At 40.5% G+C, this 24,959-nt stretch overlaps 1 protein-coding gene across 4 annotated transcripts in view; it reads right to left on the bottom strand.

Moving 5' to 3' along the window:
- Positions 1-5,287: 5,287 nt before the first annotated feature.
- The window catches only part of col18a1a (collagen type XVIII alpha 1 chain a), a 78,047-nt gene continuing 58,375 nt past the window's right edge, over positions 5,288-24,959 (bottom strand). For 3 of the 4 annotated variants that reach the window (XM_061053850.1, XM_061053849.1, XM_061053847.1), the window contains 38 exons: positions 24,707-24,785; positions 22,146-22,208; positions 21,106-21,248; positions 19,504-19,530; positions 19,068-19,265; positions 18,808-18,834; positions 18,594-18,656; positions 18,401-18,478; positions 18,231-18,281; positions 17,915-18,037; positions 17,714-17,776; positions 16,951-16,995; positions 16,201-16,332; positions 16,002-16,073; positions 15,098-15,124; positions 14,354-14,452; positions 14,125-14,160; positions 13,759-13,848; positions 13,587-13,619; positions 12,921-12,956; positions 12,066-12,125; positions 11,889-11,966; positions 11,752-11,787; positions 11,598-11,651; positions 11,232-11,303; positions 10,332-10,400; positions 10,018-10,048; positions 9,578-9,631; positions 9,442-9,476; positions 9,215-9,346; positions 8,928-9,078; positions 8,663-8,727; positions 8,445-8,573; positions 8,159-8,191; positions 7,741-8,061; positions 7,349-7,546; positions 6,837-6,952; positions 5,288-6,665 (listed from right to left, as the gene is read on the bottom strand). In XM_061053850.1, coding sequence (XP_060909833.1) covers positions 6,452-6,665; positions 6,837-6,952; positions 7,349-7,546; positions 7,741-8,061; positions 8,159-8,191; positions 8,445-8,573; positions 8,663-8,727; positions 8,928-9,078; positions 9,215-9,346; positions 9,442-9,476; positions 9,578-9,631; positions 10,018-10,048; positions 10,332-10,400; positions 11,232-11,303; positions 11,598-11,651; positions 11,752-11,787; positions 11,889-11,966; positions 12,066-12,125; positions 12,921-12,956; positions 13,587-13,619; positions 13,759-13,848; positions 14,125-14,160; positions 14,354-14,452; positions 15,098-15,124; positions 16,002-16,073; positions 16,201-16,332; positions 16,951-16,995; positions 17,714-17,776; positions 17,915-18,037; positions 18,231-18,281; positions 18,401-18,478; positions 18,594-18,656; positions 18,808-18,834; positions 19,068-19,265; positions 19,504-19,530; positions 21,106-21,248; positions 22,146-22,208; positions 24,707-24,785 — 3,333 coding nt within the window. In that variant the 3' untranslated portion in view covers positions 5,288-6,451. The remainder of the gene's footprint in view (positions 6,666-6,836; positions 6,953-7,348; positions 7,547-7,740; positions 8,062-8,158; positions 8,192-8,444; positions 8,574-8,662; positions 8,728-8,927; positions 9,079-9,214; positions 9,347-9,441; positions 9,477-9,577; positions 9,632-10,017; positions 10,049-10,331; positions 10,401-11,231; positions 11,304-11,597; positions 11,652-11,751; positions 11,788-11,888; positions 11,967-12,065; positions 12,126-12,920; positions 12,957-13,586; positions 13,620-13,758; positions 13,849-14,124; positions 14,161-14,353; positions 14,453-15,097; positions 15,125-16,001; positions 16,074-16,200; positions 16,333-16,950; positions 16,996-17,713; positions 17,777-17,914; positions 18,038-18,230; positions 18,282-18,400; positions 18,479-18,593; positions 18,657-18,807; positions 18,835-19,067; positions 19,266-19,503; positions 19,531-21,105; positions 21,249-22,145; positions 22,209-24,706; positions 24,786-24,959) is intronic. The other variant, XM_061053848.1, reaches the window with a different exon arrangement.

Here is a 24,959-nt window from a genome sequence, read left to right as displayed (position 1 = left end):
ACGTTAACCGACTTGGAAATTAGTCAGCTAGGAACATCCCTAGTTGTATTTACTCTCAGATGTGTAAGGTTTTAGACAAAAGCGTCTGCCAAATGAAAATGTAGGATTCCCACAAATTGTGAACATGGCAGGTTTTTACAGTGCCAAGAACAAACTTCCCTTTTACTACAAATTACTCAGGGCACCAGGTTATAGCAGCTCCCTGCCAAAACTCTTTCAAACAGATATTTTTCTGTCTACCATCGAATCAATTTATCCACTAATAGATTTCAGTTCTACTCTTGAGACAAATTTATTACCATACTCAGATGTCCCCGTGCTTCTATTAGTCACTGTGCGTCTGCATTTACATCACTCTGAGAGTTTTATAATCACACTTTATACTGAAGTGACTCGACAACAACAGGTTGAAATGTACATCACAATAAGTACTGATGTGCACTCTCCACTCTCCTGTACAGTAGTTGTCTCCTACAGGTTAGTCTCCCCATCCTAAATACTAGATTGAAAACACATTTTACACACTACACTAATACGCAGTCACTATCTGCTAACGAGCTCAGAGGAGATAAAACATAATGGGATCAGATGAAATGTATATCTGTGTGATTGAACGGGTGCATGTGTAGAGCCTGTAGATAACCACACCTCTCCCCTCTGATTGATCTCTTGTAGGGGCCTGCAGATCAATGAGGCTGTCGATACCTGAGTGCATTATTACATGATCGGATATGCACGGCACAAGTGTGGCATCAAACCGTCAGTTAAGCGGTGAGTAAAATCAAGAAGTTTGTCTTTCTTTTTCAGTCGATATCACTAGACTAGGAGTTGCATGGGAAAAGTGTGCCTTGTTGGTTTAAAGAAAGGTCCACACTGGAGTCTTCTTAGTATAATAGAATATTAGATTTGACATACAGGCATGATTCCTAATAAGAACTTCATGGATATTTCTAATGATTGACAGGATTTCCCCCTTCCTTAGCTGCACCCGTTTGTCTCTCCAGAACCCGATGCTTTTATATTATCTGTTATTGTGCATAACAATGTGTCGGTCTGCATGAATCCAGTCAGTATGGAAACCTGCAGTGGATCAATCTATAGTTATAATAACAGGACAGAGGGGTCACAGACTCCAAAGGCGACACTGTAATTTACAGTAGCATAGACTTACAGAGCGGGGCTGATACGAGCCCCGTCTGCGTGCGAGTGGGAGAGGAAGCACATAAAAAATTCATTGGAAGATGGAAGGAGATGTCACATCGAATATGTAGCCAGCTGCGATGATGACCACGGGTAGTGAGCTGTGTGAGCTCGGTGAGGTAGTTGTGAACCGGCACTGCAGACCTGACCGGGGGGAATTCTGAGTGACGCAATCATGGAGGGCTCGTCCCAAAAAACAGAGAACAACAACATCTTCCTTTTTAGTGCTTATTTTGTAATTTGAAATGAAAAGTCTGAGAAATACCGCATTGAGGAAATCTTTGTTGGATTAAAAAATGTACATTGGTACAGTTTGTTTTGAAGACGATTCCACTTAGTAGAAAGAAAGGAGCATTTATTCTGAGCTCTGCAAAGTGATATTCTCATTCAGAAAAAAAAAACAGAAAAAAGCAGTTCATAGGTCTAGGTTAAATCGATTTGATAAATACTGTTTATAGAGAAGACGATCAGCAAATAAAATCCTTGTCCTTTTGTTCAGTCATGATCTTTCCACCATTGTAGAAAAAAATCACATTGTTTAAAAAAAAAAGGTTTAAAAATAGCTTTAACAAACTGAATACTAAATGTGAGTGTTGGTGTTTGTATCCTTGGGATGGCTTACATAGTTAGATTTTTGTATGGTTTATATGTTGTCGTCAGAATACAGTATGTCAATAAAAATAATGTTTAAAAAATGGACACAACCAACATCTGATGTTAGGATATTTGTCCACATACTGGAAAAAAAAAGTATTCATTCCAGAAAGCTAAAACATGAATTAAATCAAAAAGATAAAAAGACAAAATAAAATAAACAAGATCCCCTCAGTAATCTGAATAATGATAAAAATGTCATCTAAGTCATCAGCTGACTTACACAAATGACCAGAGGAGTGTATGGAGGGTTTTAAATCATTTCCATCTTCACTTTTATTTTTCCAATTTCAGATAGTTTAGTGCTACTTTATCAAAGTTTCTATAAATTATTGTATTTTACTAACAAAAGGCTTATAATAAAAAAATAAAAAGACTGTTTAGGTTTAAACTAGGGCCAGACAGATCTGGGATTTTTGGGTCTGATATCGATATTAAGGATTTAGACAAACCAATTTAATATTAAGAAGTCTAAGATTCATGTCAGCCAGCTTTATCACTGATATCAGTCCACAGACTTTCAACATGAGGACAGCAGACAAACACATTCAAAAGGAAATGGTTTCCACCTGACTATAATTCTCTAACCCGAAATGTAAAGCTGATAGAAGACCTCGGAGAAACACACCTGAGTCAGTGTAAAAGAAGAGAGCATGATGAAGTGGTCACACAGCCAGGAATATCCACTCCTGATAACACCCTCCTCATCAAATATTTAAAGACAGGAGGGGGAAAAAAAATAGACTTAAATGCCAGAAGATTCACAAGGGGATTTAAAGACGGGGAGATTGTTGCTCATTATCTACCTAAATGTCAGGGAAATGTGAACGCCTCGCAGAAGGTCTAACACGCTTCAGACGCTACGCTAACGTTGCTTTAGGCCTCCTTATTACCCTTTAATTTGATGGGGAAACATGTTGGTGTAGTTAAAGGCAGAATGCATTAATATTATGACACTTGAAGACGTTTACTAATGATTCATGGCAGGAGCTCTTCATATACATCCCTGTGTATATGCTGAGGTTGGTGGGAAGCTGAAATAAAAGGTCACTAAACAGAACGGGCTCTGTGACTGCACGAAGATATTGTTAGATGTGGGTTAATGTGACAGTGAGTCACCAGCAGTGAATAAACACAGAGCAGCACATCTGACAACGGGCTTTTATTTTGCTGCCGCCCAAAACGTAATTAAGCCCCCCGATATGGGCATGTCACCTTGTTGTATCATTAACGTGGCTGGATCATTTCACTGTGCTTTACATTACACATTACTTAGCGCCCACTAAATAGAGCCTTCACCAGGCAGCCTGTGTGAGAGCTGCAGAGCCAGCTGTGGGTTATTACATCGCGACCACCCTCTGCCCCCTCTAACCTCGCAGTCCAGAGGACTTAAGTGGATAATACGTCACTCAGTAAGTTTATTTTATTCCTGGAGATTTACTCAAACGCGGACCTTGAGGAATTGGACAGGAGTTGTGATGCTAGTTTATTTTTTCTTTCAGGCAGGGACACTGCAGCGACACTGAGCTCCCCCAGTCAATTAATTTAATCCTTATAGCTCTCATAAGGCGGCCCAGCGGGTGGAGATACTTAAGTGGCAGATTGATGGAACTGAGTGGGAAGTGACTGTATTTACTGATTATTTTTAGGCAATCCCTCGCTCTTTATCAGGATGTGGGAGCATGGATAAGGTTTTGGGACCGAGTCTGATCAGCACTGCTTGATTCTTAAATGACATGTCGCTCAAGATGATGCCTTCAGGCTCCGAGTATTTACTATCAACTTTGACATTAGTTAATCAACTACAAAAACTAGTCCTGCAAAAACTTTTTTAGGATGTTTACTGCCGTGTGTAGTTGAAAACAGGCTCAGTTAATTTCCATTTTCAAGCTTTTCATGGGTCAGCAGTGTGAAACCTAAAATCTAATGGGCCCAGAGTCTCAATTGCAAACTTGTAGTTTGATCCTTATCAGTTATCAGTTACGACCTAAAGTGATAAAAGACCCTGAAGCCACCATGAACTGGGAGCTGACCCAAACCACATGACCATAATGAAACATGGAACTGGACCCCGTATACAGTTTTAGGTCCTCGGGTCTGGGTAGATGAAGACCTTAAGTCCGCATCCAGAAAATGAACAGTTTAGTGAAACCGTCTGAATTACCCGATATTAGGTGCTTAGGACTCTTCCTTTTTTTGCTGTGGTATCCAAACAGGGATCCATTTTTTTTATTTTAATACATATCATATCTAATTTCTGCTCACTTTAAAGGGGACTATATTAGACATGGAGAACCGTTTCCCTTCAGTGTCTGACCTTAACCGTGACCTTCTTTAAATACATCGTGTTAAATGCTGCATCGTGTTAGCCGGCCCTGCTGTTGACCCCGTGGCGTTCCCCTCAGTGCTGTCTTTTATCGCAATATTTCATCATATTTAATTTCCATGTCACATTGTGAGAGTCTCTCAGCATTGTCTGCAGTCAAAGGAAAGAAACCGTGGATCACACGTGGAAGGATATAATTAAAGTATCACTATCACCTCCTGAATGTATGACGCTCTCTTATGGCGGGCATATCATTTTAAAGTGGCTACTAAATGAGGCCAACTCTGTATCATTCAAATTAATCTGCTTAATCGAATATTATCTTGAAAATGCCTTCCTACTTTAAAGACGAGATGTAAGAGGATTTCAGAAGCCATCATTAAGTGATCGGTGACCTAATTCAGTTCTCTTTTAAAACCCACTTTACATATAGACCCGCAGTGAGTGTATCTATGATCGACTGCTTACTTCACTCTTTAAACATGTTCACACGTTTAGGACTATTGTGCTCGTGAACAATCAGTGAATAATGTATCACAACAACAGTTATTGTACTTACATCACATGTAGTGTAGGTGTACACTAAAGGTCTCTCACACACCTTTTGGGTGCATGGGGTGTTGGATGAGCAGACCAAACGGGTTCTGTCAATTCTGTAGCAATTCCCGCTTCCTTATGTAGCGGTCTTTGGCGTAATATCCGGTGTTTCCACGGCAACCATAAACTCTGTCTGTCATGGCGGCTCTGTAATGGCAACATTATTTGAGGTAATGTAAGTAGTCAACAAACAAAAAAAATATAACATAGGTTTAGTCAATTTGAAATGAATTTGGATATTTCAATGTAAACATTGTCATAAAATTCTACATATTGTACCTTAAACTGTGAAGGTTAGTAAATGATATATGACCAGAGCATGTTGTTGAGCGGCCCTTTTTGACACTGGAGACGCTGATTTGTGGTGGAGTCAGCAGCTTCAGGGTCACATGGTAGAATAAGACATAAAACTGCTGGTCAGAGCTGCTGAGTGTCACACATGAAGGTCACGGTGCTGACAGAGGTCAACATGAGACGAGATGGTACAGACATGTAGAGTACGTCACAGTATTGTTGTAGTTGAAAAAGACTTTTATTCAGTGCCTGGGAGAAACAGTATAGCACAATTTGTTATAAAAATGGATATCCACAGGTTCAGTCAAGACGTCAGCAGCACTGAGGCCGGGTTAGTGTGAGATTCAATCCAAAGCTGCTGCTGCACAAACATGCTGATGTCTCCGTCCCTAACACTTGTGACAGCAATCACTCCAACAAAGATTAGCAGCAAACTAATCATTTCCAGCTTACTCACTGATAGGCTCTTATTAAGTGGTAAAAAGGAAAAATAATCTTTTTTTTTTTATTTATTCAAAAGGCTCAATTTCAGCTAGAGGGAGTCTTGCCCTCTGGATGTGGGATTATTCATTACAGCAGTGTGTCCACAAAAAAGTCATTTAAATGTAGTGTGAAGTAAGAGCGCTGCAACATTTACAGAGTTTGTAGAAAAATGCATGAAAAAGTATCTGTTCAGTACATGAGCGTGTTCTCGTCGTGTAATAAGGCACAGTTTCTGTTCAGAGGCTCCTTTGATAAAAAAACAAAAAAACAAAGCTGAATGTTCGGTGGTGTAAAGAATATAAATGAGGGTTTTTAGCTTTTTTTATTGCCCAAATCACGTCCTTACATAACTTCATTTAAAAATAAATATCTATTATCTTCTTTAAATTTAAAATAATCTTTAAACGTTTGCTCTACCCCGTCATAGCCCAAAGTTCTAAAATGAAATCGGAAAAACAAATGTAGAAATGATCAATACCTAAAATAAAAAAAACAGGATGGATATAGCATTTTTATAAACTGTTCAAAAGGCAAAAACATTGATAATGTCAAAATTTAACAAAATAAAAGCACAAATAACAAACATGTAATATACAGACTTTTTAAAAAATGGATACAATTTGAGAACATGTTAAGCCTCTTCGCTCTCGTTCCACCCCTTGTAGAAAATATGTGCCAATGCCCCCGAGAATAAAAGGACCAACACCCCCCTCTGTTCGACCCATCTCTTTGGCGTTTGTGGAGGGGAGGAGCAGACGATGCAAAGCGTCTCTGCCAGGCAAAGAGCCTCAGGGCCAGTTCATCGGACGCCACATGTTCACAAGGCGTGTTGTCAGGGAATTAAAAAACTGTGTTTACCTAGGGCCCAGAACAAAAACAAAGACGGACGGACGGGATTTATTTTTTGGAGTGTGATGTGAAGGCGTTCTCGATACAGAGGACGATGTATGAGCCCGAGCAGCCGCTGGAAGTCTGCTGCAGGACGTGTCCGCTCTGTAGCGATGATGCCAGACCAGACACAGCGCGCTCGCCCGCCCGCCATGTTTCACAGTAGTGGTCTGTTTGACGGTGGCCTTTGGTGCTCGATCCATGCCAGACCATTTTCTCTGGCCTGGAGGAACAACACAAGAAATTAGGTTAGAATACATATAAAAGCTATTTAGGATTTTACCAGAGCACAGAGGCTGTAACTGCATTAACAGCATTATACATTATAGTGCACATGATGTTGTATTAAGGTAAAAGATACAAACCAAATAGTATCCAGTTAACAAAGACTCACCATGCACTGTCCCTGAGGGTATCTCTACCATCAAAGGAGTAGATCGGTACATTCTCTCTCATTTTGCTCGCATGTTCACCAAATATAGACTCCCAGCTGCTGAACAATACTTGGTCCTGCAAGGAAGGAAATGCAATAACTTCATTTGAATTCCTCCAATAAAAATCGTTCCTTGTCATATCTCACTGTTCTATGGAGATGGTTAGACCACCATGAACTCAAAGCAAACTCAAACCCAACATTTCTAAATCAATATTGTCTTTATGTAGTACTGATAGATTGCCCACTATTTTCTTTTTTAAAATAAAAATCTACATTTTCCCAAAGTTTCATGTCCCAATTTGTCACAGGGGTCATACCAAACTGACCAAGGCAGTTATGCAAATAAGATGTGGTATCATTTATGTCAACACTTTTTCGGGATATGAATCGAAAACTTGAATTGTAAAAACACAAGTCAGAAAAACCACTGACACACAACACTGCCTCTTCCCCCGAAAAAAATGTCTCACCTTGAGGTTGACGATTGGGTGGCTGTCCCTGTCCGACCTCCGGACGATAGTGTATAGGTCCTGAAGTTTGGAGGACAGGAAAGCTCTAAATGTCCCCTTTAGACCTATGGCACGGGCCTGCTGGAAGCACAGGAAGTCTGCCCCGCGAATTCCTCGCATGTTTCCACTCTGAGGGGCGTTCAGGGCGATGAGGTGTAGCTGATGGGGACGAAAGATGGAATAAGTTAAATGTAGGCAATGGAATATTTTGATGTCATGCCAACTTACTGTGCGTTAATTGTATATGATCAGCTGCTTAACTGAACTGTACTTACTCTCTGATGTACGTCGCTTTGGATAAAAGCGTCTGCTAAGTGAATTGTAGAATTGTAGAATTGTAGAATTGTACTCACTCCTGATCCTGATGTGTCCAGGTTGCCTGCAGGCTGGGGGACAGGTGGGCTGGGACGTCTCTGAGGTGTGACGGGTTGTCTGTTCTCGTTTTGTTTGTTGGCTAATCTTCCATCTGTCTGGCCTGTCTGTCTGGGGTCTGGGAATCTGGGGTCATAATGTGGGGGGTATCTGGGATCTACAGGTGGGTGAGGTGGAGGCTCAATGGGACGAATGGATGAACCACCCTGGGAATAATGGCCAGCTCCGTTGTTGTGGGACTGGTCCTGGGACTGAGGGTACTGGATCACAGGTGGAGGCTGGACCGCTGCGACCTCATTCTCCTTCAAATTAAAATTTGAATGATTAGAGAACTGTTATTGCAATTTAAAGTGGAATACATGTTTATTTTATTTACTTTTTATCTTTAGTGAAACTTACCAGATCTCTGAAGAAAGGACTGTACTCTCCAAGCTGAAAGAGAAAGAGAAACATCGTGTTTAGTTTAGCGCCTTATTGTCATCACTGACATAATTACTCCCTTTGCATATGTTAGTCGTGAGAACTTTTGGAAAAAGTAGTAGTTTGTAAACTTCCTCCAGTGTTCTGCCCCCTAATGGCCAACAATCAAATACAGGAACAGCTTCATATTTTAAAGAACCAAAGCTCAATGTTCTATAGATAAAACAGCTAGTTTGAGCTGTGAATTACAAATAGACCACCGTACCATTACTTGGCGCAGTCCGTCTCGTACTCTCAGATACAGGTCTGATTGGTCGATGATGTAGATGAGGCTGCCCTCTGTCTGACGCCTGGCTGTAGCAATCATCGTGTCGTACGATCTCAAAACTGTAACCTGTGGAAAACAAAAACACCTGACTTACTTACAATTCAGTGATGATGCATTTCAAGGAACTAATCATGTAGTCAGAGGATGGTACTTACCCCAGAGGAAGAGCCAGGGGTTCCAGGGGGACCAGGGGGACCTGGAGGTCCAGGATTACTGACGGCTATAAATAAGAAAAAAAATATATTTTTAATTAATTGGGTTATCATTGGTTCCATTGGAGTGGATTCAGTTGTAGAAAGTAATGTGAAAACAGCAGCTTGAGGTCACCTCACACTAGCAGTGGTAGGGACAGTATAACTGCAAAAAGCAGTGAGTTTAGGAATTGACAGAATAGTTAAACATCAAGAAGAAGCCACTTACAGTGATTGGGCCTGTATGCTCCGGGAAGTGAGGAAGACCCTGGTGGCCCAGGTGGTCCTGGGGGCCCTGGACGGCCATCGTAACCAATCCCTGGTGGCCCCTGAGGCCCCTGAGGTCCGGCAGGGCCAATGATAGACTCTCCCTTTGGTCCCTGACACAAAAGAGACAAATTTAAATATGAAACACTGGATTATTTGATGATTTTAAAGATAAAACCAGAAATCTGGTTAGTATATATTTACAGATATCTGTGAATATCAACTCATAATTTTGCTCTCAGAACTTACCGGAAGGCCTGGTTTTCCTGGAGACCCTGGTTGGCCTTGAACTCCTCCAAATCGTGGGTCATAAAATGCACCACCTGGCTCTCCTTTTTCTCCCTTCACACCCGATTCTCCACGCTCTCCTTTCAGTTCATTCTGTTTCAAACATTTAAACATTATGATTCTTCTTCTTACAAAACATTGATCGTACTAATGAAACTGGTTGGTGATGAAGCAATAAGACGGTTTACCTTGAAGGCGTAGATATCAATATTAGAGGATGTTCCTGGTAGAGAGAGACGGGAGCGAGTAAGTACAAACAATTGACGTCTAAAAGAAATCCTGCATTAAAACAAACATGAGACCTGTATTAATATTTGGATATACCTGGGATTCCTGGAGATCCTCTGTCACCACGCTCTCCTTTTTCCCCTTTAGTTTCTGCAACAAATGCAAATGTGAACCTTTCTAAGTAAGACACAGCAGCCCTCAGGTGTATCTTGACATTGAGACTTAAAAAACTGTTAGCACCCTGTGTCATTGATAGTGATGTCTTCTGTGTTTTATCTGTTCATTCTTCAAATCTAGAAAGGCTTGACGGCTTAATCTCTTGACAATAGAGTGAATATCCCCGCCGGGCTGAGGCAGCTGGATCAAACTCAAATTAAGATAGAAGTGTTCATCTGTGCAGACTCTTTAAACCTCTTCCTAAATCTCTCTTCCTTGACTCGCACAATTACTTAACTTCAGCATTCTGATCCCCCTCTATCTTCCCATATTATGTTTGATCTGCTAAAACAACAAAAGTTGTGTGTTGGAGGTCATACCGTAGTAATTCCTTGAGTTTTCATCGTAGCGCTACAAACAGAAAGAAGGACTGTCAGTTGAGGAAATTCAAGGCAACAGTGCAGGAAAAAGTTTTATTTAAAGTGCATGGTACATTATGCAAATTATGCAGAACATAAGAAGCAGATTATGACTCGTTCACTGCCCAAAAGACTCAAGTGTGATCTGGTTCAGCGAGAGGGTACATGAGGGACATGAACTTTGTGTCATAATCTGCTGATTATTCTCAGTTGTACAGACGTTGCGTTTCTAAAATTGAGTTCAAAATAAGAGTTTTGGAAACTTGTGTACTCACGTTGAAGCGATCTATAGCTGGTGCAGAGGGTCCGGGGGGGCCGGGTGGTCCTGGTGGGCCAGGGACTCCCTGATAAAGAATGAGGTTGTCAATATTTCTTACCGCTCAGTGTGTGTCTGTGTGTGTAAAGAATGATTCCAATTAGGTAGTTGTGAGGGTCACAAACCATCAATAACATGCACAGTGACACTGTGTGCATGCACTGTGCATGTAAACATTGTGTATGTTTCTACCATTAGCACAATCCTCTAGTAAAAAGTGACAAGTCTGTGCAGTGTACAGCTTGATGAGGATTAAAGATGCCCACTCCAGAAAAGGACTCATTTATTTTAGTCATGTTATTGTCATGTCAACATTTATCACAGTGGCATCTGCAAACTCTGCGACTTATTTAAATGAAAAGGGAAAGGTGCACGCATGCTTTCCAGGCCACATCCACATCAGAGCTGCAGACAATACTTCCTTTAATTTCTCAAAACCCAGGACTCCTGTAACTTTTCCAAAGACTAACCGGTGTATACAAAGTGCACATTGGTTAGCTTGCCACTTGAAGAGATCTTAAAAAGTGTCTTTGTGGAAAATGTTATATTTAAATAAAATAAGCTAACAGGTTTACTGATGTAGCCAGCCAGCCAACCTTCACTCTTCCTTTTCATTGACTGTAAGTCCTAGTGAAAATGTCACCTGTGGCAGGCTAGCCTTAACCACCTCTGTTTTGACAGAATGCAGGTCACAGACGGGTCACATTTAAATCTTATTGTGACACTCGAAGCCGTTCATGACACACTGGCATGGCTCGGGGGTTCTACAGTAAGCAAGATTATGTCAAACTGTCTGTTTCAAATTCCACCAATGTCACATCAGCTTTTCATCAAAGGCACATATAATGTTAACACTCACTGGGTAGCCAAAGCCAGATCCAGCCGACGCCTCTCCTTTCTCACCCTTGTATCCATTTACACCAGGACGACCCTGAGGGGAGACAATTGTTACTGTCCACCTGCACTTAGAAAAACGGACACTGTGCGGTGGAAATGAGAAGGGGAAGCATCTTTGTCTTTATTTTGAGTTTGTCAGAGTAGTGTTACATATTTCAGATTCAGATTCCATTAATTATCAATACAACAACAAAGAACACAAGCACAGAATTAGTCACTTGTAGAGCCAATAGCAGCAGGGACAGGCTGATATCTGCGACTGATTGGTTGCAACTTAAACTGAATAATCAAAGTGTACCAACATTACTTATCAGGTCAGGGTACTTACAGGTCTTCCAGGCATTCCAATTTCACCCTTAAGTCCAGCAGGTCCATAAGGACCCTAAAATATAGATAATGAAAAAACAAGAGCCAATTTAGGTGGAACAAGATTTAAACTGCACAAGTGTAGAAATCTTTGAAAGAGAAGCTCAGACACTTACAGAGGGTCCTACAGGTCCAGCATGCCCTCTGTCTCCCTACATGAGCAAAGATCATTTTCAACAACAAAATTCCTGAATGCAATGCAGTGCACTAAACTTGAATGTGCAGAGATACACTGAGACATAGTGAGACTCACCTTCAGACCCGTCAGCCCCTCCAGAGACAGAAGGTTTCCGTCAGGCCCGATGACTAAGCCAGACTCACCTTTCTCACCCTGAACACAGAACAGCAGCAGCAGACATAGAGACTTAATAATGGTGACATCCTCTTGATGATGAGCAGCTTAATTAATAGTGAACAACCAAGAGGTTACCTTCAATGCATAGCCTGGAAGGCCGGGCTCTCCTCTATCACCCTTTGGTCCAATAGGACCCTGCAGGACAAAGACAATAAAAAGTTATTTACAGACAAAAGGTCGGAGTTACAGTCCTTTGGCAGCAGGGAAGACTCTGTTGCACTCGATCAATTCAAGCCCACACAATCAGCCATTCCATTAAACTGTCTATACAGTACCGCTCCTGAACTACTGAGTGGACTGATGTTTAGATATCGAGTGTAGAAATTAGGGAATGAGATGTTTTGAGCTTCACTGAGCAGATGCAATACCAGTATGTTAAATCAGTGGTACAGAAAAAGCCTTTGATGCTTGATAAGGTGTGTGGGTGACAAACTCTGCTGTTAAATTGTCTGTGAGAACTGGCCCTTCTTTTGTGAAGCAGTCTGTTTCTGTTTCACTGCTGTGTGAAGTAAAATCTACAAAGACCTGATATTTGTTTGGATGAGATAAAGTTTAAGGATGCAGTTAGGTATCCATGAACAAAAGGCTCAGCACTGTTAGCTAAAGAACACAACTTCCTCTTTGGTCTGAGAGGTGGACTGACTATTACTATTTCTGGCTCTGATCTTTACATCTGATGACGCCATGTAGTTTAGTTAAATATTGTCAGCTATTATCTTTCTCTAGTTGGATATATATCTAGTTGGGCCCTTTTATGACTTGAACAGGACAGTAGAGAGTGACAGACAATACTGGGAGGACAAAGTGGGGAGCGACAAGCTGAAAACATCTAGACTTGACTCCAGTGCCCCCACTTATGTTTTTTAGGATTCTTAAAAAATGTAACTTTCATGATTAAGATAGGAAAGTACAGAAACACAAGAGACTTACAGGGAATCCAGCCTGACCAGGTATACCAGGTCCTCCCTGGAGAAGAAAACACATCCAACATATAACAATACATCATTTTGTTTGCAAATGAAACAAAAACTCAAAAGTGAAAACACAAACATCTTTTTCTGTCCCTTAATAGTCGGACATGTTTGACATGTAGTTTGTCAGATAGTAACAGCTTTCACTCGCTGCACATGGATGACATACGTCTGCGTTTAATCACAATGAAAGTTTAGTTGTGTTATTTTGTGGTTGTCTGTTAAAGGTCACACAGTAATGATGAAGTTTGATATATCTGAAAAAATGACACCCTGTCATTACTGATGGTGGGTCAATAATTAACCACAGACAGAAGAGGACAAGTTAATAGTACGTTACCCTGTGTATTAAAAAAACATGTCTCAGCTGATGGACATCTCTACAGTTATAATTACAAGGTCATGTACGTTACACAGATTTTCCATATGAACTTAGATTTCTGTTTGAAAGAAACCACTGGGAACACTTTATTAACCCATGTGAACTTTAAGCTGGAAGAAATCAAATACCTGTTCCTGTACAGACCTGCAGGCGTGTGAAAATAAATCACTAATGTGTATGAACTATATTCAAAGTAGAGTTGTTTCTCTGTCAGTATCACAGTGTAATAAAAAAAATACAAACCTGAGGTCCAACACTGCCAACAGTACCATCAGGCTGAGGACACACAATGGGAATAAAGTTAATAAAGTGATTAAACTGTTTTGATTTCAGTCATACATTCAAGAGGCAGAGCTGGCTGTATTCCTTTAAATGTAGTTTAGTTACACGTCTGCCGACACATTGTGTTACTCACATTGCCAGATATCTGATAGACAATTTGACCTGGAGGTCCAGGCGGGCCAGGTGGACCCGGAAGTCCACTCCCGTCTCGACCTGACTCACCCTAAAAACACAAGATGCAAACAGACAAGAAGGATTAATACGTTTACCATCTTAGAAGACATCAAAGATTAAAAAAAATGCTCCGTATGAAGCTTTAATATTTGTTCTATTAATGTATTTCTTTTAAAAAAAAGATAATCAGTGTCTTATTTTCCCCTCTGAGGTTTAAAAAGAGCGATAAAAAAATAATAGAAAATGCAGAATAAGATGTTGTGTGTTGCAATCCAGTGAACTCTATAAAGGAACATGTATTATTGAAGGTTAAATGAGTATTCACCGTCTCTCCTTTGTCACCTCTGTCACCCTTTGGTCCCTGTGAACAGGATGAAAGAGAAATGAGATAAAAGATGAAAGATTCATCCAGAGCTTTTAGCATTTGTTCAGCACCTTCATAACACAACAGGCTCCTTTACAGTGTTGTACTCCTGTCGATTCATAATGAGTTCAATCGAGTGCAAAATAACTGATTATTCATTTTCACACTCATCATCAGGCCATCCTCTTACCTGAGGTCCAGGGAAGCCATCCAACCCGGGCTGACCATCTCGTCCAACAGTGCCTTCATTGCCCTTCTGACCTGGATTACCAGGGAACCCAGGTTTACCCTGCAGAGGTACATTCAAACATAAAAATCAATTGAAACACATACTTGTGCTAGCTGCAATATATATCAGTGGACCATATATTGATATGCGATGAAGCTGGTCCTGCTGACCGTGAAGGTACACACACATGGAAGCTGCTTGTTAGTGTGGTAACAAACCGACCTCTGGGTAAAGCCTCTGTTGCTGTGAGGTTGTCATAACGACCCCTATATTTTCTCAATATGTTAATATCTGTACATTCCTATACATATTATTCCTCTGCTTTGTAAATCAGTGAATCCATTGTTATTAACCGTATTGTTGCCTCTTAATTCCCCTAAAGAAGCAATTTTCTGCAGCTTTTTCTTTAGGCCTTTTTGTTTATTTAACAAACGTGTAATGACGGCAGAGGAGAGTCACAAGGAGAAGTCGACAACAAACCTGAATGTTAAAGAAACTCATTAAGACTCTTGAGGGGGCACGGTGCTTAAACACTCGCTTATTGTCTGGACTCAGGTCAGGTAGGCCGACATTCACTTTTCCACCAGTCTCGCATACACATGTGAGCCGCTGTGGTTCAAACTATGATAGTTGTAGAAGGGGGGCGTGAGGACCAGCTAATAACAGATAACTAAAATTCAGATTACTGAAATGTAAGTTACTTACTGGAAGTCCAGGCAGGCCAGCAGGACCCTGAAAACAAACACACGTGTCTTGATTATTTGTTAGCTCATTTTTCTTCCTCATGTATTTGCAACCTGTACTTAAAATTTGAACTAGTTCCAGTTAAATAGTCAGATTAAAGCTTCTGTTCTATTAGATTTCTACTGTTAAAGAAATGTTGTTGTTTTTTTTTACTTTTCCCGAGAAGGCCAACTACCAGTGTAAAGATTGATTTAATAAATATCAAATGAAACGTATACTGAATGAGTGCTGCACATTTCACAACTGCTTTTTAGAAGTGTTCAAGTACCGGTACATCCTTAAAGGAGATCTATTTGCAGCCGTGGAATCCTGCTGATCTGAGCGAGACGTTTCTAGAACTTGCTGAGATTTGGCCAGAATCTGATGTCAGGTTCTGATGACGTATTAGAGCAAAGCATGGAGCGGAGATGTAGGACACGCCCACCTGGAAGCGCACTCAAATTTCCCTGCGACTGCAAACAGATCTGGCCAATTAGCGGAAAGTGGGAATGTGGGGAGGCGGGCCTTTAAAGAGACAGCAGCTGAAATGAATTGTTTCAGGCAGAGGCTGAAATGAGGGATTTTAGTGACACCAGTGTCAGATAAATAGGGAGGTTTTTGTGTGTCACATCTCGAAACGGTGCAGTAGGTGTCCCAGACTGACATCATTAATGGTGAGAGTAACGATAATAGATTTCCTTTAAGCGGTATTTGAATTGGAGAAAATTTTAATACATGAATCAGATTTTTAAAATAAGATTCAAGAGTATGTTTGTTGTTGTTTCATCTGATTTTGCTACTGATACGTTTATTTTAAAAGACCTGCTTTTTTGTAAAGTTTCTTGAGATAATTTCATGACCTAAAAAATGTAGTTATATTACTGACCTGTCTTCCTTCTGGTCCTCTGACACCAGGAAGTCCGTTGCTGAAACCTCCACCCGAGCCCTCCATGTCATCCTTCAGACACAGACACAGATTTTTAAGGTGACAGCCAAACAACACTTTTTAGTTTATACTTCTCTACATTCCTGTTTCATTATTTTGGAGCTGAACAAAATGTATTTTCACATGTAGAAGAACTCACAAATCCAACACGATAACTTGGTCCAGGAGGTCCTGGAGGTCCAGGTTGACCAGCTGGTCCTATAGGTCCAGGCAGACCAGCCAGTCCAGGTTGTCCAGACGATCCTGGTAAACCAGGGTCTCCTACAGCTCCCTGCAGGATGAAATGATAGAAGTTAGTACAGTAAAGATTCAAAACAGGATTTAATCTTCAGTGAGTTGTTTAGGAAACATTGTGTAAATCTGGTAGTTCACAGAACGGCTTCTACATGTATCATGCAGCGTTTAGTTATTAGGTCTAGAAAGTGTGAGGTTGAAGTATTCAAAACCCATGCTCATTGTTCAGGAACCAAACTCAGACATCAACAAATGTTAAACCAAACCATAGCTAGCACTCAGAATAAACTGTGTGTCAGGTCTGCTGCAGACAATATTTGAAAAACATTTGCATATTGTTAAGACACAAATCCCCTCTGATGGCTGAAGTGCTGGAGCCCAGTTACCTGAGGATGGGAGGACTTAGAAAAGTAGGAGGAGGAGAAATAGTGAGGCAGCAGATCGGAGAGAAAAGAAAAGTAGGAGCTTGGCTGGAGAAAGAAAATATATGAGAGAAGCTTTAGAAGTGGCGGGATGATGGTCGATATAATACTTATGAAACGGGCACCATTATACTGTTTTGGTGTTTTTTGTAGATCCCAAAATAAATGTGCAGCTACTCACGGCTAAACTGTTTAAAGAAAGAGAACATTCAAGTTCACAATAATATCGTCACCTTTGCTCCAACTGCTCCGGGAAGACCCAGATCACCTGAATCACCCTGGAGTGAGAAAAACAGTCAAACAAGACTGTTAGCAGCAACACCAGTCAAGGTCAAGAGAAAAGTTGAATTTCTACATAAACTCAGTTCAAGGAAAAATTGTGTTAAATAAAGCTGTGGCCATTGTTTATGTATTTCGAAAGAGCCGTTTTTTTTTTTTTTGTTTTTTTTTTTACATTTTTGGCTCAAGAGCATCTTTGGGATGGCGGTTCCAAAGTGGCAGTCATTCTCAGACACCTGAAGCTGACTTCATGAGTAAAAGCAAACACACTGCTTTAGCCTACCTATACATGTTTTTATAAAATGCCATTTCCCGCCTCTTTACACTATTTAACATTTTAGCAGTGATAACACTGGTGTGTTTGTTTTCCAAAGAGGAAGTTAGTTAGCCTAGCCCTGCTGTGACTGCATAACTACTACATGGCTATTGTTATTTTTTCAACACCTGCACATCAATTATACCTCACTCTGTTCTAGTCTATAATTTCCTGAATATGTGCCTTTCTAACCACAAACATCACTAATCAAATAACACACTCTGAGGTTTTGCACACTTATAACTAAAACTGGCATGTTGATATTCTGTCTTCAACAGGTTCATCGTGTGTTTTCACTACAACTAACATTAAGAAGCTTTGTGGCTTAACTTCTAGGATTGAAAATGACTGAAAATGACTTATTCCAGACATAGAAACAATGGTTTTCAAAAGATTGTTACCCTTTCTCCCTTGGGGCCAGGAAGTCCTGGAGAGCCATCAGTACCTGGCAAACCGGGCAAACCCTGCAGTCCAAAAGATTAGTTTCAGTACAATACCATACTTGTTTATGCGGTGAGAATGAAAATGATACAATCAGGATTCAGACAGATTAAATGTTTATTTGGCTCTTTGTGTTGGCAGATTGAGAAGGTGATACACACCTGTTGACCAGGCGCTCCATCTCTCCCTGGAGGTCCAAATGCCCCAGAACTGGATGCTGTACCTGCTGTAGAAGGACCAGGAAGGCCGGGGGGACCAGGGGGACCAGGTAGGCCAGGAAGTCCCTGAAACAAAACAGAAAATATTCATTAAAATGATCAATAATGATTTACAGGTGACAGATTTCCATCTCAGATGAGAAATGTCTCACACAAACATTGGATCTTTCTTCTGCTTGAACTTTGAAAGATTCTGGTAACTATCTAACCACAAGTACAAGTGTTGAGTGTTATTAGTGAAATGTCTGTTTGTTCTCACCCGCACAGATTCCAGATCAGGAAATCCTGAGCCCTCCATGTCCACAAAGGTCTGAAACAACATCAAGTGAAATCAGCTGAAGTCCAAAAATGATTCATAAGAGCTGGTAGTCATGTGCTGATACAGTTTGATAATTTCACAGCATGTGACTGAAGCAAACATTCACTCACAGATCTCATCCCTGGGCCTGGAGGTCCTGGAGGTCCTGGTGGTCCCCTGGGGCCAGGTTGACCATCTCCACGATCTCCCTGTGTTCACCAGAGTGATTAAGAAAACTCAAATACGACTCTATTACAAGCATCACTGTGTGCAGCTAATCATGTTTAGCATTTCAGCTGGTGTGTTTATCAGTGAACATCTCACCTTCTCTCCTTTGAGTCCAGCGTCACCTGGAGTTCCTGGGAAGCCTGGAGGTCCTTCAGGACCCTGTGGTGAGGAAACAATATCGTGTGAGAAAAGAAGGGACTATTGACTAGGCGTCTATAACTTTCAATGTTTACATTATCTTTGATTCTTGGTACATGTTAAAGATTTTTGATCAGTTTTGTTGATATCTTGTAGATAAAAAACAACTTACTGTCTTTCCATCCTCACCAGGATCACCCTGTAAATTGAAATAAGGAATGAATGAATAAAGTCCTCTTTAGAATATTTACACGAGACCATTCACATTCCCAAATGAGTATACATTTTCACTTTGTAAAGATCATAAATATCTCTAACATCTTGTTTGATACATGTGCTCCACAAAACATATTTCATCAAATAACATGAAAAACAGGCCATCTTGGTTAAACAACCACAGCACCTCTGTTAAACGTTCTGTAGTCTACTCACTGGCTCTCCATCAGCTCCTGATGGCCCCTGGGGGCCCGGAGAACCAGGTGGTCCTCTGGGTCCAGGGACTCTGGAAGCAACTGCACCGTCACTGCCGACTGAAAACTCTGTTGCAGGCCCTGGAGGGCCGGGTGGACCAGCTGGCCCAGCAGGGCCGGGCTCTCCCTTGGTACCTTGGTAACCAAAGCCTGCAGAGCCCTGAAGATGAAGAAGCATAACAGTTAGCTGAGGTAACGGCATTGATATCGTATACAGTATATGCCATATTAGAAAAGGAAGTAGAGGGATGGTGACAAAAAAACGATAAACACAAGTATCACATGGAGAGGATGAAACACCTGCTGGGTAACACAGATGTTGTAAACATGGGGATCGTCTCATGAACTTTGTTTCAAGGAGACTCAAACAGAAAACAAAGATTTTGTCTGTTTCTTACCTTTGTTCCTTTTTCCCCTGGTTCACCCTGAAAATACAAGAAGAAGAAACAGAGTAAACAATCATTAAGCTGTCATATCTCTCTTGATTCACTAATCCAACGATTCAGAGAACTAAAGTTAGAAAAAGCCAAATATAATGTTGATTCTTAACCCCAAAACAACGATATGGTTGATACTTTTTGCTCTTGTTTGTTTAAATATTTGTTAATCATTTTTACCATTGTATGTCTATATACTGTATGCCTCTTGCTCGATTGTAACGCTACACTTTTTATGTTTCTTGTTTTGTGTAAATTTAAAAAACAGAGACTGATTATGCTGAAAAAAATCATCCTTGATATGTTGTTTTCTAATATTATTAATTTTAAAATCATTTTAGACATAATTATTTTATTTTTAAATTTCCATTTTATTTCTAAAAAGCCTTTGGTGAACAGGTGTTGCATATCAGCATCTTGCTATAAACACTAAGAGCAGTGCATGTGGGACGTGTGCATGGTTAAATATCACAGCCCCAATGTTACTGTACGTCCATGTCAAATAAACAAATAAACAAATTCAGCAGACCATCTGACCTGAGCTGTAAAATGAAGGTGAACTGAATTAAAGAACACTTAAAGGGTTAATGACTTTATTTGTATGATGCTTTCGGGGTTGGGGTTTGAAGAACATATGATATGCTTTGCATTTAGTTTTGTTTTTACACTGCCCCCTCCTGGTTGTTGAAGAGAGTTGTGAGTATGTGACGAGTTCACAGTATGTGCTGTGGATCTGTCACATTGATGCTTTGGACACTAACTGTTTGTAGGTTCCTCTGTGTTTGACTTCTTTTACATACAGAGGAAGACACGTCAGTTTTTTAGTTTGTTTCTTTAGAGCATTTTATTACAGTAGATTGATAGCTAGCAGAGCTTTAAGCTAGCAGCATGAATAAGACATTTTCAGTTTAAAAATCGTCGTTTAACACCATGCCTTATTTTCTGTCTTTTCTAATGTATTTAAAAATTTGTGCTTTGTTGCAGTTTTACAAAATACTGAGTGCTTGGAAATAAAAGGACTAATTTGTTTGTGGGTGTATTATCAGTCCTGTGTATCTTTCATCTTTATGTTAGTATACTGTGAGTAAAACTAAATATATCATGAAAGATCCAAATGAGACCTTTTCTGGGAGAAAATCAACAAAAATCCTGAATATCAGTGTCAGGCCTACAATGATGTCATCATCTTAAAATCATTGTGATGACTAGAGAACTTATCACATGAAAATGTATCCTTCACCAATTAAATGTACTTTATACATTTAATAAACCAGCTGCATAACAAATACATAAAAAGGCTTAATATGATGATGAATAAACCTCCATAAATTAGGGCTTGCAGCACCCTCTTGTGTTCCTTCAAGTTCAACACAGCTCATATACACAGTTTATATCCTCTTCTGTCCATGCTCATCATGGTTATATCCACTAACTCACTGTAACGTTCAGAGGGACATATTTGGTTTTTCTGCATCACCAGTTGAACCCAAATCTTAAACTGCGTATCAGAGTATTTCTCTTGCACTACTATACCATACAAAATTAAAAAAAAAGGATCCAAACCTTCTCTCCTCGGGCTCCACCCCGCGAGCTGGAGCTGGAGCTGGAGCTAGAGCTGGTTTCTCCCTTCGGCCCAATAGGACCCCTATCTCCTTTCTCTCCTCTATCACCTTGTTCGCCCTTCTCTCCTTTAGACCCGACTGGCCCTGAAAACAACAACAAAGAGACAGAGCCATTAATACTCTCATGAAAAGACCTTTCAAAGATGATGAATGATTGTATCCCCAAACCCCAAACAATACACGTGACATTTCCTGCAACCCAAAGCAGAAGAGGAGGACAGAGGAAAGGAAAACCACTTTCTGCTCGATGGAGAGAGAATCCCAGCGTGCACGGCTGCAGCTTAAAGGTCACGAGAAGATTTAAAGATGGTTACAGAATACACCGTCTGCATGCACTTCCAAACCAAGAAGTGTTTTTGGTGTGAGCTGTATTGACCATAAACTCTTCACACTGTGTCGCCATCAGTGAAGCTCGTCTCAACACTCCTGACACAAAATGGTGCATACATGTTTCTTTTTATGGTTTAGAGTAGAGCAACAGAAAATGTAATCCTATACCTCAAAACAGATACATGAGCATAGAATATTAACTGAAAGACTTATGTGTCAATTCAGTGCATTAGTATCCAAAGCTAATATGCAATCCTTGTCCTTTTCAGCAATATAAAATCCTCCATCCTTTCCCCCAATTTCTCTCATTTTATCTCCCTCTTGCTTTTTCTCTCTCCCAATTGTGCTCCTCTATTTTCCCTCTCTGTGCATAATTCTTCAGGGGATTACAGCCAGAACAACCCCAATATTTTCATCCCCTTGGCTTATACACAAACATGTCTTAACACCCTTGGTGAATTCAAAAGCATAAAGCTGACAGTTTCATGCTTTCTTGAGCTTGTGTGCTTTTGAAATCCATGTGAGGTCCTGCAGGAGGAGTACACATGGAGGAGGCAGAACACCAGACCAGGGAGTAAAAAAAGGAAATGAAACACAGGACTTCTGGATGCTTGTTTCTGTGGGGCTTGTTTTTAAGTCCCCTCGACCCACCTGGTGACCCAGGAAGTCCAGGCCTGGACTCCACAGAAACTGAATCCTGGCGGGAGTCGCTTGCTGAACACAACGCAAAAGATTGTGTTAAAAAAAAATAGCCTCCATATAAACAGGATGTAATGTCAGATGTTTCAGGATGCGATGTAGGAAATGTTATTTTAACAAGCCAAATCCTATTGTTATTGGACCATCTTAAGAAGAACATTTTCTAAGTTTTTAAGTTCATGTCATGAACATCACAACTTAACTAAACACTACTGCAGCCCCTACCATCACAACTTAACTAAACACTACTGCAGCCCCTCACATCACAACTTAACTAAACACTACTGCAGCCCCTTACATCACAACTTAACTAAACACTACTGCAGCCCCTCACATCACAACTTAACTAAACACTACTGCAGCCCCTCACATCACAACTTAACTAAACACTACTGCAGCCCCTCACATCACAACTTAACTAAACACTACTGCAGCCCCTCACATCACAACTTAACTAAACACTACTACAGCCCCCACCATCACAACTTAACTAAACACTACTGCAGCCCCTACCATCACAACTTAACTAAACACTACTACAGCCCCCACCATCACAACTTAACTAAACACTACTGCAGCCCCTTACATCACAACTTAACTAAACACTACTACAGCCCCCACCATCACAACTTAACTAAACACTACTGCAGCCCCTACCATCACAACTTAACTAAACACTACTACAGCCCCCACCATCACAACTTAACTAAACACTACTGCAGCCCCTTACATCACAACTTAACTAAACACTACTACAGCCCCCACCATCACAACTTAACTAAACACTACTGCAGCCCCCACCATCACAACTTAACTAAACACTACTGCAGCCCCTACCATCACAACTTAACTAAACACTACTGCAGCCCCTTACATCACATCACAACTTAACTAAACACTATTGCAGCCCCTAACATCACAACTTAACTAAACACTACTGCAGCCCCTTACATCACATCACAACTTAACTAAACACTACTGCAGCCCCTTACATCACATCACAACTTAACTAAACACTACTGCAGCCCCTCACATCACAACTTAACTAAACACTACTGCAGCCCCTAACATCACAACTTAACTAAACACTACTGCAGCCCCTAACATCACAACTTAACTAAACACTACTGCAGCCCCTACCATCACAACTTAACTAAACACTACTGCAGCCCCTCACATCACAACTTAACTAAACACTACTGCAGCCCCTCACATCACAACTTAACTAAACACTACTGCAGCCCCTTACATCACATCACAACTTAACTAAACACTACTGCAGCCCCCACTATCACAACTTAACTAAACACTACTGCAGCCCCCACCATCACAACTTAACTAAACACTACTGCAGCCCCTCACATCACAACTTAACTAAACACTACTGCAGCCTCTCACATCACAACTTAACTAAACACTACTGCAGCCTCTCACATCACAACTTAACTAAACACTACTGCAGCCCCCACCATCACAACTTAACTAAACACTACTGCAGCCCCTACCATCACAACTTAACTAAACACTACTGCAGCCTCTCACATCACAACTTAACTAAACACTACTGCAGCCCCTACCATCACAACTTAACTAAACGCTAAATATTATAATGTTAAATAATATTATTTGTTTGTACACATTATGTGGCAGACAACACAACCACAAGGTTAAAAACTGAAGTGAACTGTGTTCTTATTTTAGATATCAACCTGCCCCAGCTGTCATTCACATCGACACCACTAGATGGCGGCATGTGGCTTTCAAAGTGTTCACAGGACACAGTCATATATTTTCTGCACTGGAATACAGAGATGCTACAGAGCAACAGTGTAGGTTCATTATATATTTTTATAATTAGTATTAAAATAAAACTAACAAGGCGCAGCACTGGAGAAATATTCTTCATGTAAAAAGTGTTGAACCAAACTTATCTTTTTAATTACAGAGAAAACCAGAGTAACATTATTTACTAATTTTACTTAACCCTGAATTTTAGAATATGTAAAAAGGTTTAATACTTTAATTATTCGACCATTTTCTAAAATGTATAACTATATAAACAAGATTAACCTTTAGTGTTCATTCTGACTTTGAGCCCATGGTCCTGCATTACTCCTTTTGTCCACTAGATGGAGACCTGTGTCAGTGAATCTGTCTGCATCTTCTAGGAACAAGAACTCTGCAACAGCCTGCACTGTCAGTAACTTTACCCTCCATACTCAACAGGTGAGATAAGTCGCGTTTCAGCAGGTGAGGCTACAAAAAAATTTTCTCAACTCTGTAATAAAGATTACATTAATGTCCAACGCAGTGACATTTGCCAAACAGCAAGGGGCGAACCCAAAGACATCTGTGAAACACTTCAGTCAAGAGCTTGCATACATACATCTAGACTGATATAAAAAACATTTCATTTTAAGTTAGTGAAGCTTTATCTCTGGTAGAGGAATGGTGGAACTTCAAGTAGATGTGTGTTCTTTGTTTTTGAGGACTCGATGGGCAGATATACTCACCAGTTTCTCTTGAAATTGACACCTCCTGTTTGCTGGTCACAGGCGGCTGCTGAATGGGCCGGGAGGATGGAGGAGTGGTCTGCAGGAACATAAACATGCCACAGAGAGCGAGGTAGACATTTAAGAAGGGGAACACATGACATTTATTGGAAGCAACACAAAGCCTGTTGTAGATTCTAAGTCTCTTTTTCATTGAAGGTCCTTAAGACAAAACAGGAAACCTCGCTCTGCATGGGAGAAAGTTGGCCTCTTC

The sequence above is a fragment of the Labrus mixtus genome, chromosome 13, assembly GCF_963584025.1.
Source record: "Labrus mixtus chromosome 13, fLabMix1.1, whole genome shotgun sequence".
NCBI lineage: Eukaryota > Metazoa > Chordata > Actinopteri > Labriformes > Labridae > Labrus > Labrus mixtus.
Note: the sequence above shows the minus strand (reverse complement) of the source record. Positions and strands in the feature narration are given on the sequence as shown.